The sequence below is a fragment of the Chlorocebus sabaeus genome, chromosome 21 (genome assembly GCF_047675955.1).
Source record: "Chlorocebus sabaeus isolate Y175 chromosome 21, mChlSab1.0.hap1, whole genome shotgun sequence".
NCBI lineage: Eukaryota > Metazoa > Chordata > Mammalia > Primates > Cercopithecidae > Chlorocebus > Chlorocebus sabaeus.
This window is the reverse complement of record NC_132924.1, coordinates 121,882,312-121,896,951: the sequence shown is the minus strand read 5'-3', so window position 1 is coordinate 121,896,951 and position 14,640 is coordinate 121,882,312. Positions and strand designations below refer to the sequence as shown.

General features: G+C 39.8%; 1 protein-coding gene across 9 annotated transcripts in view; it reads left to right on the top strand.

The window, feature by feature from the left end:
- EZH2 (enhancer of zeste 2 polycomb repressive complex 2 subunit) overlaps positions 1 to 14,640 on the top strand; it is a 135,064-nt gene that overhangs the window by 78,716 nt on the left and 41,708 nt on the right. For 2 of the 9 annotated variants that reach the window (XM_037990900.1, XM_007983350.3), the window contains exon 1: positions 13,023 to 13,043. The exons of 5 other annotated variants lie outside the window; for them this stretch is intronic. In XM_037990900.1, coding sequence (XP_037846828.1) covers positions 13,027 to 13,043 — 17 coding nt within the window. In that variant the 5' untranslated portion in view covers positions 13,023 to 13,026. Of the gene's footprint in view, positions 1 to 13,022; positions 13,044 to 14,640 lie in introns of those variants that run through there. 2 more of the 9 variants (XM_037990902.1, XM_037990898.2) reach the window with 1 other exon arrangement.

The window sequence follows — 14,640 nt, the reverse complement described above, 5'->3', positions numbered from 1 at the left end:
GAAGGGTGACTGTAACTATTGATGATATCTTACAGTGGTGAAGGAGAAGATAAGTGAAAACAGAAGCAATTTAAACAAATTTTAGTAGGTATTAGTCTCTTAATTTGGCACTGACATATGACAGATTTTAATTTAGATTCTGTAGTTTGACAGGTATAATAAAGTACCCTTCAATAAATATTTTTCACATATACTCTTGTTTGCCTTTTTCTAGTTGCAAGAGTGGTGATTTCTAGGTTTCATTATAAATTTTAGAAATATATAATTTGAATGTATTGACTGTTCTTAGGTTCTCTATGAGGCAAGAAAAGGCAGGGTGTTATGACTTCTGATTCATATGATGTCTGGATATATTTAAGGGAGCTGTTCTCAAAGTGTGGCCCGGGATCTATGGCATCAAAACTATTTTTTCTTTTCTTTTTTTTCTTTTTGAGACAGGGTCTCTCTCTGTCACCCAGGCTGGACTGCAGTGGCAACATCTTGGCCCACTGCAACCTCTGCCTCCCAGGTTCAAGTGATTCTCGTGTCTCAACTTCCCGGAAACTATTTTCATAATAATACTGAGTTGTTACTTGCTTAAAAAAAAAAACCTGTGTTGGACATTTGTACCCATGGTGCAAAAGCAAGGAGTAAAAACTGTTGGCACCTTAGAACTTGCAGTTAAAAAAGCCAGTTTTGCTTAAGAATGTCTTTGATAAAGTACTAAAAATGATTAATTTCATTAGATCTTTTTTTTTTTTTTTTTGAGATAGAGTCTCGCTCTGTTGCCCAGGCTGGAGTGCAGTGGTGGGATCTCCGCTCACTACAAGCTCCGCCGCCTCCTGGGTTCACACCATTCTCCTGCCTCAGCCTCCTGAGAAGCTGGGACTACAGGCGCCCGCCACCATGCCCGGCTAATTTTTTTTTGTATTTTTAGTAGAGACGGGGTTTCACCGTGTTTGCCAGGATGGTCTCGATCTCCTGACCTCGTGATCCACCCGCCTCGGCCTCCCAAAGTGCTGGGTTTACAGGCGTGAGCCACCGTGCCTGGCCAATTTCGTTGAATCTTGATCCTTGCACGCATGCCCTTGTAACATTCTGTGCAACAAGATGGGAATGTGTGTAAAGTGCTTCTGCTGCATGTTGAGGTATGTTGGGTTTTGAGCAAAAGCACTTACGTGATTAAGTTGTGAGCTCCACTAGCCACTTTTTTCATGGAAATTTCATTTTTACTTAAAAGAGGGTCTGACAAACCATGATTATTCAGCCTTAGGTATTTGGCAGACATTTTTTTAAATCAATGAAGTGAGACTGTCACTTCACGGAAAACAACTGACCATATTTGTTGGCAGAGAGAACATTTGGGCTTTCAAGCAAAAATTAAAATTTTTGGAAAACTTTTGTCTGTTACTGTGAGCATGACAGCTTCCCAGTACTTAAAGACTTTCTGATGAGATTAATGGGTTTAACAAACATGATTTTTTGAAATATGCCAACTTCTGGAAAATCTGCATAACTCAGTGGACCAATACTTTTTAGATGAGGAATGATGATTTATAACATCGTGCATGGGTTTAAAGATTCATTTAAAGTGAATAGACTAATGAATGTTAATGTGGTAGAGTAGGAAGGGTTCACTGATACAATTTCGGATTCCATGTTGCATCTAATCTTGTAAGAAATTACCACTGCTAACTGAAGTATGGTGGTTATTTTGAGGAAAAGCACCTGTGAGATTGAATTGTGAACTGAACTAGCCACTTTTTAATAGAACTGTTTTGGTGTAGTATCAAAGCATGAGATCCACAATGACCTCAGAAGGCTATTCAAACTCTCCTTTTTCTAAGCTAAGTATGTTTAAGTTTGGATTTTCTTCATATACTTGAACCAGAACAACATGTTGGAACAGATTGAATGCAGAAACAGTTATGATAATCTGTCTCCTATTAGACAGATATTAAGGAAATTGGCAAAAATGTAAAACACCGCTTACTAATTAATTTTTTTTTTTTTTTAAATAAAAGACTATGTTGCTCAGGCTGGTCTGAAACTCCTGGGCTCAAGTGATCCTCCTGCCTCAGCCCCCCAAAGTGCTAGGATTACAGGCATGAGCAACCACGCTTGCCCTTACTCACTAATTTTTTTTTTTTTTTTTTTTTTTAAGGAAAATAGTTTCTTTTTAAAAATGTGTTATTTATATTAATAGGTACAGTTGACCCTCCATATTTGCAGGTTCGGCTTCCGTGCATTCAACAACTGCAGATCAAAAATACTTGTGGGAAAATAGCCAATAAAATACTAAAACAGGCCAGGCGCTGTGACTCACGCCTGTAATCCCAGCACTTTGGGAGGACAATGTGGGTGGATCCCCTGAAGTCAGGAGTTCGAGACCAGCCTGGCCAACATGGTGAAACCCTGTCTCTACTAAAAATACAAAAATTAGCTGGGCGTGGTGGCGTGCGCCTGTAATGCCAGCTACTCAGGAGGTTGAGACAGGAGAATCGCTTGAACCTGGGGGAGGTTGCAGTGAACTGAGATTGCTCCACTGTACTCCAACTTGGGTGACAGAGTGAGACTCTGTCTCCAAAAAAAAAAAAATACAAATAATACAGTATAACAACGATTTATGTAACATTTACATTGTATTAGATGATCATAAGTAATCTAGAGCCAGATGATTTAAAGTATAAGGGAGAATGTGCATAGGTTATATGCAAATACTATGCCATTTTATATAAGAGATGATCATCTGTGGATTTTGGTATCCATGAAGTTCCTGGAACCAATGCCCCCCAGACCCCCATGGATACTGAGGGCTTGCTATTACAGTTTTTAATAAAAGTAAAAAACGGGCCAGGTGTGGTGGCTTACACCCATAATCCCAGAACTTTGGGAGGCCAAGGCGGGCTGATAGTTTGAGCCCAGGAATTCAAGTCCAGCCTGGGCAACATGGCAAAACCCTGTCTCTGCTGAAAATAGAAAAAAATAGCCAGACATGGTAGTGTGCACCTGTGGTCCTAGCTACCTGGGAAGTTAAGGTGGGAGGATCACCTAAGCCCAGGAGGGTGAGGCTGCTGTGAGCCGTGATTGTGCCACTGCACTTCAGCCAGAGCCCGAGTGAGACCTTGTCTCAGAAAATAAATAAATAAATAAAAGTAAATTGTAAAAAATCTCTTAGTTTTTCATTTCTGTTATGTTAAGTGTTAATAGCTATAACACATGTAAACTAAACAGGTCATGAGACCAAAATGCTGAAGAATGGTGTTAATGGTGTTCTTCCTTTGAACTACTGTTTTTGTTTTTCTATGCTAGCTAATTACTATGTGAATAATTAACCTCAATGAAGTTCTGTATTCTCTGTTGTAGCAGTGGCTCATTTAGGGTTCAATTATCTTTTGACCTGTCCTTCCTTCTGATATGATTGCGTCTGGTTTTTAAATTTTAGACTTAATTTTTAATTCTAAAATTAAAAGTCTTTTTTCTATGCCCACTGCTGTCAACTCAGTCAGGGCCCTTATCATTTTATTCTTGAATTACTTTAGTACTCCATTTTTATTTCTCATGCGGTGTTTTTCAAACTTGAGTGTTGTTTGAAATCCCAGGGTTAATTTGACTTTCATTTTATGAATATGATTTCATATAAGTTCCTTTATGATAAAACCAAAGCAAATTTACAAATTAAATATAGACCATCAAATTAGCTACACATATTTAAGGAGGAGATTTTGTTAGAACCAAATAGTCAATGTTAGAGCTTATAGAATGACATAGCCTCAGGATCAGCTTTATAATAAATCAGTTTTTAAAATTTGGCTTGATAATAGTAACAGAGAATGGCTATTTGCATAAATATGTTTTATAAAATAGTGTTAACTTTTAGTCTTTGTTCATAATAATGAGACCTACTAGTTAACCAGAACGGGGCCAGCAAGCAGCTCTTGAATGCCAGTTTTCATGCCTGGTCAAAATTCTCTAAAGCTGTGTTGATCACTGAGGTGTTGTGGATGAACTGAAATCTGCATAAGTGGATATTTAATTATTCCTGGAATCTTTACTAGAAAACATGTTCTTACCTAGTTTGCTCCTGGGTTTGCTGTTGGTGAACTGCCTTTGGTTGGTGGGATCTCTGTGTCCCATGGGCTTTGCCACACAGCAGGGACTCTGAGTGCTTTAGCTCATGTTCCTTTGTGTGCCACCCTTGCCTTAACTCGCTTACCTGTATTGTTTTTTCTCCCATAGCACTCAACATCATTTTACACGTAAACATTTTACTTTGTTGTTGTTGTTTTTTTGAGACAGAGTCTTGCTCTGTTGCCCAGGCTGGTATAGTAGCACATTCTTGGCTCACTGAAACCCTGCCTCCTGGGCTCAAGTGTTTCTCATGCCTCAGCCTCCTGAGTAGCCGGGGCTACAGGTGTGCACCACCGCTCCTGTCTAATTTTTGTATTTTTAGTAGAGACGGGGTTTCACCATGTTGGTCAGGCTGGTCTCGAACTCCTGGCCTCAGGTCATCCACTTGCCTCAGCTTCCCAAAGTGCTGGGATCACAGTCGTGAGCTACTGCACCTGGCACTTTGTTTTTGACTGTTTCTATCCGACTAGATTTTAAGCTGTATAAAGTCACAGATTTTTTTTCTGTTATGTTAATTGCTAAGTCTTCAGTTTCTGTCGTAGTCCCTGGCTTGTATTAGATGCTCAATAAATATTTGTTGACTTAATGAATGCATATTAACCCTTCTCCTTTTCTTTATTCAACTGCAAACTCAAATGCTCTTTTCTGAGTTGTGTGCTTCCACTGTGGGTAAAGACCACAGTTTTTCTCTTCATTTTAAACACGGCTAAACTGGCCCTGAATTGTATAGAATCCTTTTGATTTGTTGTTTGATCAGTACAAGTTCAGTCAGTGGCACAGTTACTTCCCTTGATTCAGATTCTGTAGAAGCCTAAAAGTGCGTTCTCTCTTCCAATAGATGTGTCATACAGGCTGCTCTGGAGAGCTTCTTTTTTTTCTTTTAAATTGTTCACGTAACGTTTTCTGTTTTAAAACAGTGGAATTACCAGCCTGGGCACTGTAGTGAGACACTTTCTCTGCAAAAAGTAAATTGAAAAAAATTAGCTGGGAGTGGTGGAGTGTACCTGTAGTCCCCAGCTACTCAAGAGGCTGAGGCAGAAAGATTGCCTGAGCCCAGGAATTTGAGGCTTCAGTGAGTTGGAATTGCATCACTGCACTCTAGCCTGGAAGACAGAGTGAGACCTCATCCCTTCCAAAAAAATTGAAAAAGTAGAATTATATTTGGGAGTTTTTTCCTTAAATTCCTTTGAAGTTAAGATTTATAAAAGTATGGGAGGCCAAGCTGGGATTGTCATTTGGACCCAGATGTTCCAGGCTGTAGTAAGCTATGGTTGGGCCACTGAACTCCAGCCTGGGCAACAGAGTAAGCCCTGCCTCAAAAAAAAAAAAAAAAAGTTAATAAAAAGTACAAGTTCTCTTAATCACTGCCTGTTTTTTTTTTGTTTTTTTTTGTTTTTGTTTTTGTTTTTTTTTTTGAGACGGAGTCTTGCTCTGTCGCCCAGGCTGGAGTGCAGTGGCGCAATCTCAGCTCGCTGCAAGCTCTGCCTCCCGGGTTCACACCATTCTCCTGCCTCAGCCTTCCAAGTAACTGGGACTACAGGTGCCTGCCACCTCGCCCAGCTAATTTTTTGTATTTTTAGTACAGGCGGGGTTTCACCACATTAGCAAGGATGGTCTCCATCTCCTGACCTCATGATCCGCCGGCCTTGGCCTCCCAAAGTGCTGGGATTATAGGCGTGAGCCACTGTGCCCGGCCACTACCGGTTTTTTTTTTTTTTTTTTTAAACTATTTAATGTTTTTAAATAATTCTAATCATCTGTTCATATTTTTTGTTTTTCATATTTAACATTTTATGTAAAATTCTTAGATTTTAAAATTTGTTTCTGTTATCACTTCTAAAAGTGAATGTCATTTTAAAAAATGAATGCCTTTACATTGGGTTGTTGTGTAACCTAATTCACTTTAAAAAATAACTTTATTTTGGAATATTTATTTATTTATTTGAGACAGAGTCTCGCTCTGTCGCCCAGGCTGGAGTGCAGAGGTATGATCTCGGCTCACTGCAGCCTCCGCCTCCTGGATTCAAGCAATTCTTCTGCCTGAGCCTCCCAAGTAGCTGGGATTACAGGTGCCCGCTATCACACCCAGCTAATTTTTTAATTTTTAGTATAGACTGGGTTTCACCATATTGGCCAGGCTGCTCTTGAACTCCTGACTTCCGTGATCCACCTGCTGCAAGACTCCCAAAGTGCTAGGATTACAAGCGTGAGCCACTGCGCCTGGCCCATTTTGGAATAATTTTGGATTTATATAGCCGTGGTATATTTGTTAAAACTAAGAAATCAGTATCAGTATGTTGTCATTAACTAAACTCAAGACTTTATTTGGATTTTTCCAGTTATTCCACTAATGTCCTTCTTTGGTTGGTTGGTTGGTTTCAGGATCCAATCCAAGATACCATAGTTCATTTAGTTATCATGTCTTCTAAGTTTTTCTGATCTGTGGTTGTTCTTAGCCTTTCCTTATTTTTCATGACCTCTTAATTGTTTTAAAGTGTATTGGTCAGATGTTTTGTAAGAATGTCCTTTGATTTCGGCTTATCAGATGTTTTCTTATGATTAGACTGAGGTTATGGGTTGAGGTTTGGGGGAAGGATACCACCGAGGTGAAATCCCCATCTCATTTCATCACATCAGGGAGTACGTAATAACAGCAGTACTTATCATTGCTCATGTTAATGGCTATGGATTTTTTCACAGAAACATTTCCCTTTCCAGAGTCTTCTTTGGAAGTGATTCACTGAGTCTAGCACACGCTCAGGGGGAAGGAAATTGAATTCTACCTCCCAGAATGGGGATATACACTCATGTGTCAGTTGAAATTCTTGTCAGGAAGAGTTGTTCCTTCTCCTCCATTTGTTTATTTAATCACTTATTTATATCATAGACTTATGAATAATTATTTTGTTCTGTTTTAATACTGTTATGACTTATTCTGCTGCTCAAATTATTCCAGCTTTGGCCACTGGAGTTTCTTCTGTTTGCTTCCTGTCTTGGACCTATCCCTGTCCTTTCATCTTTTGAGCATTTCCCTTCTACTGGCTTGCCTTGTAGTTTCCCTGTCCCAACCCTAGAATCAGCTGTTTCTCCAGACCCTGCTTCCTTGTATTTATTGGAGGGTGGTATTTAGAAACAAAAGTCTTGGGTGCTGGGTATGCTTATTGCTCCTGGGGTATCACTGCTTCCAGGCCCTCTGTTGGACAGACCCTGGAAATGCATGTATTTCAGCTAACCTACATGTGCATACATACCTGGGTTTCTTTATCTATCTGCATATATTTTGAAATAAACGTGAGTTCATATTGATTTATCTGACTAATTCATCACCACCCTTTGCTTATTTGTAACTTCTTTCTGTGACATTGAGAAACTTGGCTCACATTATCTACACTTTATTTACTTATTTGTTTAACCCTAGTGTACATGTAGAGTACTTTCAGAATTACAGACTGGTACCCTTATGAGAAACAAATTTACCAGCTAGAGTACTGTGTAGATTGTCCAAAGTTCTGTAGGTTAGCTTCCCCCGACCTCCTGCTCCTTCCATGAGACTATCTCATAAAATTATAATACTGTTAGACTTGCTATGTAGTTTGCATTCTATCCTGAGATCCCCTGACATCCTGTTTTGTTTTTATTTGCATACAGTTTATCATTTTAAAAGTCTTTATATTGAGTTAACTTTTTAATATAAATGTTATAATTCCTGATATCATTCATCGACCATTTATGTAGCTGATAGCCACTACTTTTTTTCTTTTTTTTTCTTTTTTTTTTTTTTTTGAGATGGAGTCTTGCTCTGTCACCTAGGCTGGAGTGCAGTGGTGCGATCTCAGCTCACTGCAACCTCCGCCTCCTAGGTTCAAGCGATTCTCCTGCCTCAGCCTCCTGAGTAGCTGGGACTACAGGCACGCACCACCATGCCTGGCTAATTTTTGTATTTTCGGTAGAGATGGGGTTTTACCATGTTGGGCAGGTTGGTCTTGAACTCCTGACCTCATGATCCACCTGCCTCAGCCTCCCAAAGTGCTGGGATTACAGGCATGAACCACAGCGCCCGGCTGATAGCCACTACTTTTTTAATGCTGATACAGTGCTTACCATCTGCCAGGCACCGTCTATGCACCGTAAATACATTTACTTCTCATAATGACTCTGAGGTAGGTACTCTTGAATTAGCCTTTTTTCATGAGGAGAGTGAGGCACAAAGCTGTTCAGTAACTTGGTCACAACTGCTAAGTGGGAGAAGCATCTGAACCTAGGTAATGAGCTTTGGAGTCCAAACTCTTGCTTTTTGTTTAATACTGTGTATAGGACTTAGAATTAATAGGATTAAATGTTCTCTTGTTAGTTTAGTTTATTATTTGAATTTGATTTGAAATGGAGAGTGCTGCTACCCCAATTCTTTGCCCCATGTCTGTAACAAGCATTATTAATCATGACAGCACTCTTTTTGCTGAGCTAGGACATGGCCTGGCCTAAGGCCAAGAATCCTTACGGACACAACCCTCAAAGTGGTTGTACGAGATGAACTCTCCTTGCCATCTCTGATCTTTTCTGTTTTGAATCCTGATTCTCGTGCCTGGTGCATGGCACTGTGTACCTGCTTCTCCTGAATTCCTCTTTCATGGTCTTCCTTTTCACAGGGACAGGTTTTCTGTATTCCCCCTCAGGCATAGGATCTGCTTCTAAGTGATTAGTTTTTGTCACTTACCACTAGTTTAACATCTATATGTCTGAGTTCTCTTTATATTGTTTTTCTTATCCTTACCTACAAAATCTCATTTACTATTAATTTAAATTTCAGTATATTGAAACAATGGATTGTAACTTTAAAAATAAATGAAATTGCCAAATGAGACTAACAGCTGCCTTCAGAGCATTTATACAAATAGGCTCTATTGAAGACTGGAGAGTTATCAAAATTGGCATTTTTTTGGCAGTCTTGCTGTGAAGTAAACATTTTTAAAAGGGAGGGACATTGAGAATATTGTAATCATATTACTTACATCTTGTTGGGTTTGGATTTGACCTTACTTAGTCTGGTATTCAGTTAAGAGTCAAAGTTGCCGCTATTAATTTAGTTGAGAAGGATAAATAGTATATGTAGTTTATTTTTTTCTTTAGACAAATAGAAACAGAAACATTTATTTGGCCAGACCAAATAGGTGATTATTTCCTTGATTTAGCAAATGCTTTAGGTAGAATTTTTAAAGAAGCATTAAGGGCTCTGACAATACCTATGGGACTTTTTTCAAATTATTCAGTTATTGGCAGCTGGGTAAGGAGGAACGGGGATGTCTGATTTAGGTAAAGACCTCTCACAAGTGGAGTAGGGGTGTATCTGGTAGAGAACAGTGCTGATTCCTTGGACTTGTGTGACCTGGCCATCTGAGAGGTAGGTAGGAAGGTGTGTCTTGGCCATGTCCTGGGGCCTCTGTAAACCTGAGAGGATGGAGGAAGCTCTAATTTTTCTGATGATGCTGTTGGTGATAATAAAGTAGGCTATGAGAGCCCATCTTCCATTAATTCAGACGTTCCTGTACAGTTGGCCCTCTGTAAATGGGATTCTGCATTTTAAGATTCAGCCAACTGTGGGTAAAAATATTTGAAAAGAAAGAAAAGTGTCTGTACTGAACATGTACATACTTTTTTCTTGCCATTATTCCCTAAACATAATAGTTTAACAACTGTTTACATAGTATTTACATTGTATTAGGTATTTAGTAATCTAGAGACAGTTTTAAAGCAGCGATCCCCAATCCCTAGGCTGTGGACTGGTACCGTCTGTGGCCTGTTAGGAACTGGGCTGTACAGCTGGAGGTGAGCTCCGCCTCCTGTCAGATTGTTGGCAGCATTAGATTCTCATAGGCACTTGAACCTTATTGTGAGCTGTACATGTGAGGGATCTAGATTGCGCACTCCTTAAGATAATCTTTTTTTTTTTTTGGAGACGGAGTCTCATCTCACTCTGTTGCCTAGACTGGAGTGCAGTGGCATGATCCTGGCTCACCTCAACGTCCGCCTCCTGGGTTCAAGTGATTTTCCTGCCTCAGCCTCCCAAGTAGCTGGGATTACAGGTGCCTGCCTCCACACCCAGCTAATTTTTGTATTTTTAGTAGAGACAGCGTTTCACCGTGTTGGCCAGACTGGTCTCGAACTCCTGACCTCAAGTGATCTGCCCACCTTGGCCTCCCAAAGTGCTGGGATTCCAGGCATGAGCCACCACGCCCAGCCATGCTTATGAGAATCTGACTAATGCCTGATGATCTGAGGTGGAACGGTTTCATCCTGAAACTATCTACCCTCTCCCCACTTTGTGGAAAAACTGTCTTCCACAAAACCAGTCCCTGGTGCCAAAAAAATTGGAGACTCCTGGTTTAAAGTATATGGGAGAATGTGTATAGGTTATGTAATAGTGTACTGTTTTATATCAGAGACTTGAGCCTTTGTGGATTTTGGTATCTGTTGCGGATCCTGGAATTAATCCTCCGTGGATATGGAGGAACAACTGTATATATGGTCTCAGTAATAAATATGTATCAGATACCCTCTGTATTAAGAAAAAAAAAAAGGTGGGGGAAATTTCTTGCCTCATATAACTGAATAGTTCTGAAATTGGTTTAGGAAGGCCTACCTGACTTAGGGCTTAGGTGATGAGACTACAGTTCTTTCTTGGCTTTGACTTTTGTTTTTTGTTGTTGTTGACTCTGTTCTTTGTAGACTTTTCTCATGGTTGCAAGATGGCTTCCAACAAGTCCTTGGGCAAACATTTTCCCAGGTTTAGATCTAAGGGGAGAAGAGAGAGAGCATTCTTGTCCTAGCATTGCAGGAAACTTGAGATTTTCACTGCACTGATTGTGGCCATGTATCTAACCCTGTACTGGTCAATATGTCTAGGGAGATGTACCTTGGTTAGGCTAAGGTCACAAGCAGCTTGAGTCAGCTTCCTCCAGTGTACTTGGTAGTTCTCAGAGAAGAGTTGGTGTGAAGTTCCCAAGAGAAGGGTGAATTGACCCTGGGTGGCAAAAACAACATAGCATCTACTCTAGTGGGATTAAGTGAGATGGTAAGGCGTGGTGTTTAGGGTGTTTCTGAGTTTGGTTTGATTCATAAAATAGATTGTGAACACTGTAATTGCCCTTAATTTTAGTTAAATCTATGTAAATGTAAATCTGTGAGATGTCACTACGTTCTACTAAAGCTTTGATGGGCTCCTGCCATGTTGTGGTTTGGCTTTTGTATTAAAGAGCCGTTGTTGTTTTGGTTTCACTGTATACAGGTAGACTCTTGTTTTAATGAGTAAAGGTATAATCTGTTTTGAACAGGAAAAGCTGCTTTTGTATTCTGGATAAAGTTCATACTAGTGGGATTTCACCTATGAAACTAAACAGATCTTTGAAAAATTTAAAAACCATGTGTATTTACACTGTGTCCATTCAGTAGAAGTCGTTTAAATAAAGGCTTCTGCCAATATATGAATATTTAGAGCTGTATTTTATTATTTTACTTTTTTTGAGACAGAGTCTCGCTCTGTCACCTAGCCTGGAGTGCAGTGGTGTGAAGACAACTCATTACAGTCTCCACCTCACAGACTCAAGAAATCCTCCCACCTCAGCTTCCTGAGTAGTTGGGACCACCGGTGTGCGCCACTACACCTGACTTGCTTGCTTGCTTATTTATTGATTTGAGATGGGAGTCTCACTATGTTGCCTAGGCTGGTCTTGAACTCCTGAGCTCAAACAATCCTCCAACCTCGGCCTCTCAGAATGCTGGGTTTACAGGCTTGAGCGACTGTACCTGGCCTTGAATCTGTATTTTAATACTATGCTTACTTGGCTGTGGTGTTGTGAAAAGATCACTGAAAATGGAGTCAGAGACCTGATTTGAGCCTGTCGTTTGTTGTGAGGGAAGGAAGTCAGGGGAGCTAACAACTAAAGGCTCACTATATGCCAGGCACAGAACTAAGTGTGTTTGCATGCATATTTGGTTTTTGTTGCCAGACTTTGAGGTAGGTTTTATGGATAAGGTCTTTAAGGCAGTATCAGCTTCCTTTTTAAAAAGAAATTCTGGAAACTAAGTTTTAGGCTCAAGATCTCTGACTGGTAGGGTCAGCTGAACCACAGGGTCTTAACTGTCCCTGCGATTTATCTCCTTTTGAGGGGGTTTCTTGATAATAGGGTGCGCTTTACCTCATTTTTTGGCTCAAGCATGGATAGGCCACCCTTCCTTTTCATACCCGTAGCTACACTGTACAAATGATATGCTGATAAGATACAAGCTGCTCGTTATTAGTGTGGGTTAATAGACCTGTTTGTTTGCTTGTTTTTAAGTCTATAGCCGCCCCACCCCCAATCTACAATTTCACCTTCTGAGGTTTTAGTTACTCAGTCAAACCAGAGTCTGAAAATGTTCTGATATTTTGAGAGAGAGAAGACTATAGCTACCTAACTTTTGTTACAACATATTGTTATAGTTGTTCATTTTACCATGAGTTATTGCTGTCAGTCTCTTACTATGCCTTAGTTATAAATTAAACTTCATGGGTGTGTATGTATAGGAAAAAACATGGTATATGTAGAGTTTAGTACTATCTGCAGCTTTAGGCATCTGCTATGGGGTTGGGGGGGCGGTCTTGGGAGGTAAGTGGGGACTACTGTACAATTATCAGGCACACACAGGCTCTGGGATTTTACAAATGAGTAAAAGTGGTTCTTGGTATTGAAGCACTTACAGTGGGAGTAGAGTGAAAAACATGAAAATGTGATTTTAGTATATTGTAAATGCTATGATGGTGGGAGTTTGTTTTGTGTAAAACATCCTTTTAATTGGTACTTTAAATTTTAATTTTTTTTCAGAGATCTACCTCTTTAGTCCTACACTTTCAAAGAACTATCTGGACACTGTAGATTTGTCATGATATACTTTATTCGGTATGTTATTAATGCTAGAAACAGCATGGGAAGTCTTCCAGAATATTAGACAAGGACAGTTCTAGTACTAAAACAAAATGCTAACTAATGTCTTCACCAAGACATAAAATATACACCTTAAAAAATAAGTTATATACTGGGCGCAGTGGCTCACACCTGTATTCCCAGCTCTGAGGCGGACGGATCATGAGGTCAGGAGATCGAGACCATCCTGGCCAACACGGTGAAACCCCGTCTCTACTGAGAATACAAAAAATTAGCCGGGCATGGTGGCAGGCACTGGTAGTCCCACCTACTTGGGAGGCCGAGGCAGGAGAATGGCATGAACCTGGGAGGCAGAGCTTGCAGTGAGCAGAGATTGCACCACTGCACTCCAACCTGGTCTCAAAAAAAAAAAAAAAAAAAAAAAAAAAAGTAATAACACCCACATTATACATCAGTGAAGACTAAACACGTTTACTACCCTAGGCCTTATTGCACAGGGGTGATACCTCCAAGGAGAAATTTGTCTAGGCAATAGATGGACTAGAGGTGATTAGCCTATGAGCGAATGAGGCTACAGATCATTCCTTTTTTTCTGATTCCTTTTTCTTTCTAGTTTCTAGGCCTTTGAAGTGCTAAGTGGTCTTAAGTAATTTGCAGAGAATTAGTTAAGTTCACATGTTAACTAGCAGATAGGAAGAAAACTATTTTTATGAAATTATTTTAAAAAAATAATGCTCCAATTTCTTCCCATCTTTGATGTCCTTTGGTCCCACCTTACTGCCTTCCTAACACCATTTTCTGCTTTACCTCAAAGCTGGGGTCATCTTGAGTTTAGTCTTCTCAATCTGAGTGACTCTCAGCTTTACTCCACTTTAGCACCTCGCAGGCAAGGCCACACTTGGAAACTTTTCACTTGGAATAGTTCTATCTTGGTGGTTTCATCAGCCTTCTTTATGTCAAGCATACTCACATTCCTGCCCATTCTTATCTCTTCATTCCCTTCAGGTCCTCAGTCCTTTTAATTTGTGACTTTTACTCTCCGGGTCCTTCCTTGTTAAATGTCTGCCAGCCAGACTTTAGTTGCCCCCTGTCCGGCTTTCTCTTGCTCAGACCTAAGATTCCTTTAGGTTCTTTCTTTGCCTTTTGAAATCCAGCTCAACTTTTAAGATTGAGTTCACTTGTTACCTTTCCTGCCATCCTTCTGCAGTTCCTAATATTCTTTTCTTTCCCCTAAAGCGCTTTTGTGTGAACAGTCAGCCTTCCACATCTGTGAGTTCCAAATCCATGGATCCTGAATTCATGGATTCAACCAACTGCAGATAAAAAATATTCAGAAAAAAATAAAGCATGGTTGCATCTGTACTGAACATGTCTGTACTGTTTTCTTTGTCATTCTTTTCTAAACAATACAGTATAACAACTATTTACATAGCATTTACATTGTATTAGGGATTATAAGTAATCTAGAGGTGATTTAAAGTATATGAGAGTCTCTCATATCCCAGGAAACCAAGTAAAAAAAAAAGTATATGGGAGGCTATGCATAGGTGATATGCAAATATTACACCACTTTATATCAGGGACTTTTGAGCATCTGTGGATTTTGGTTTCC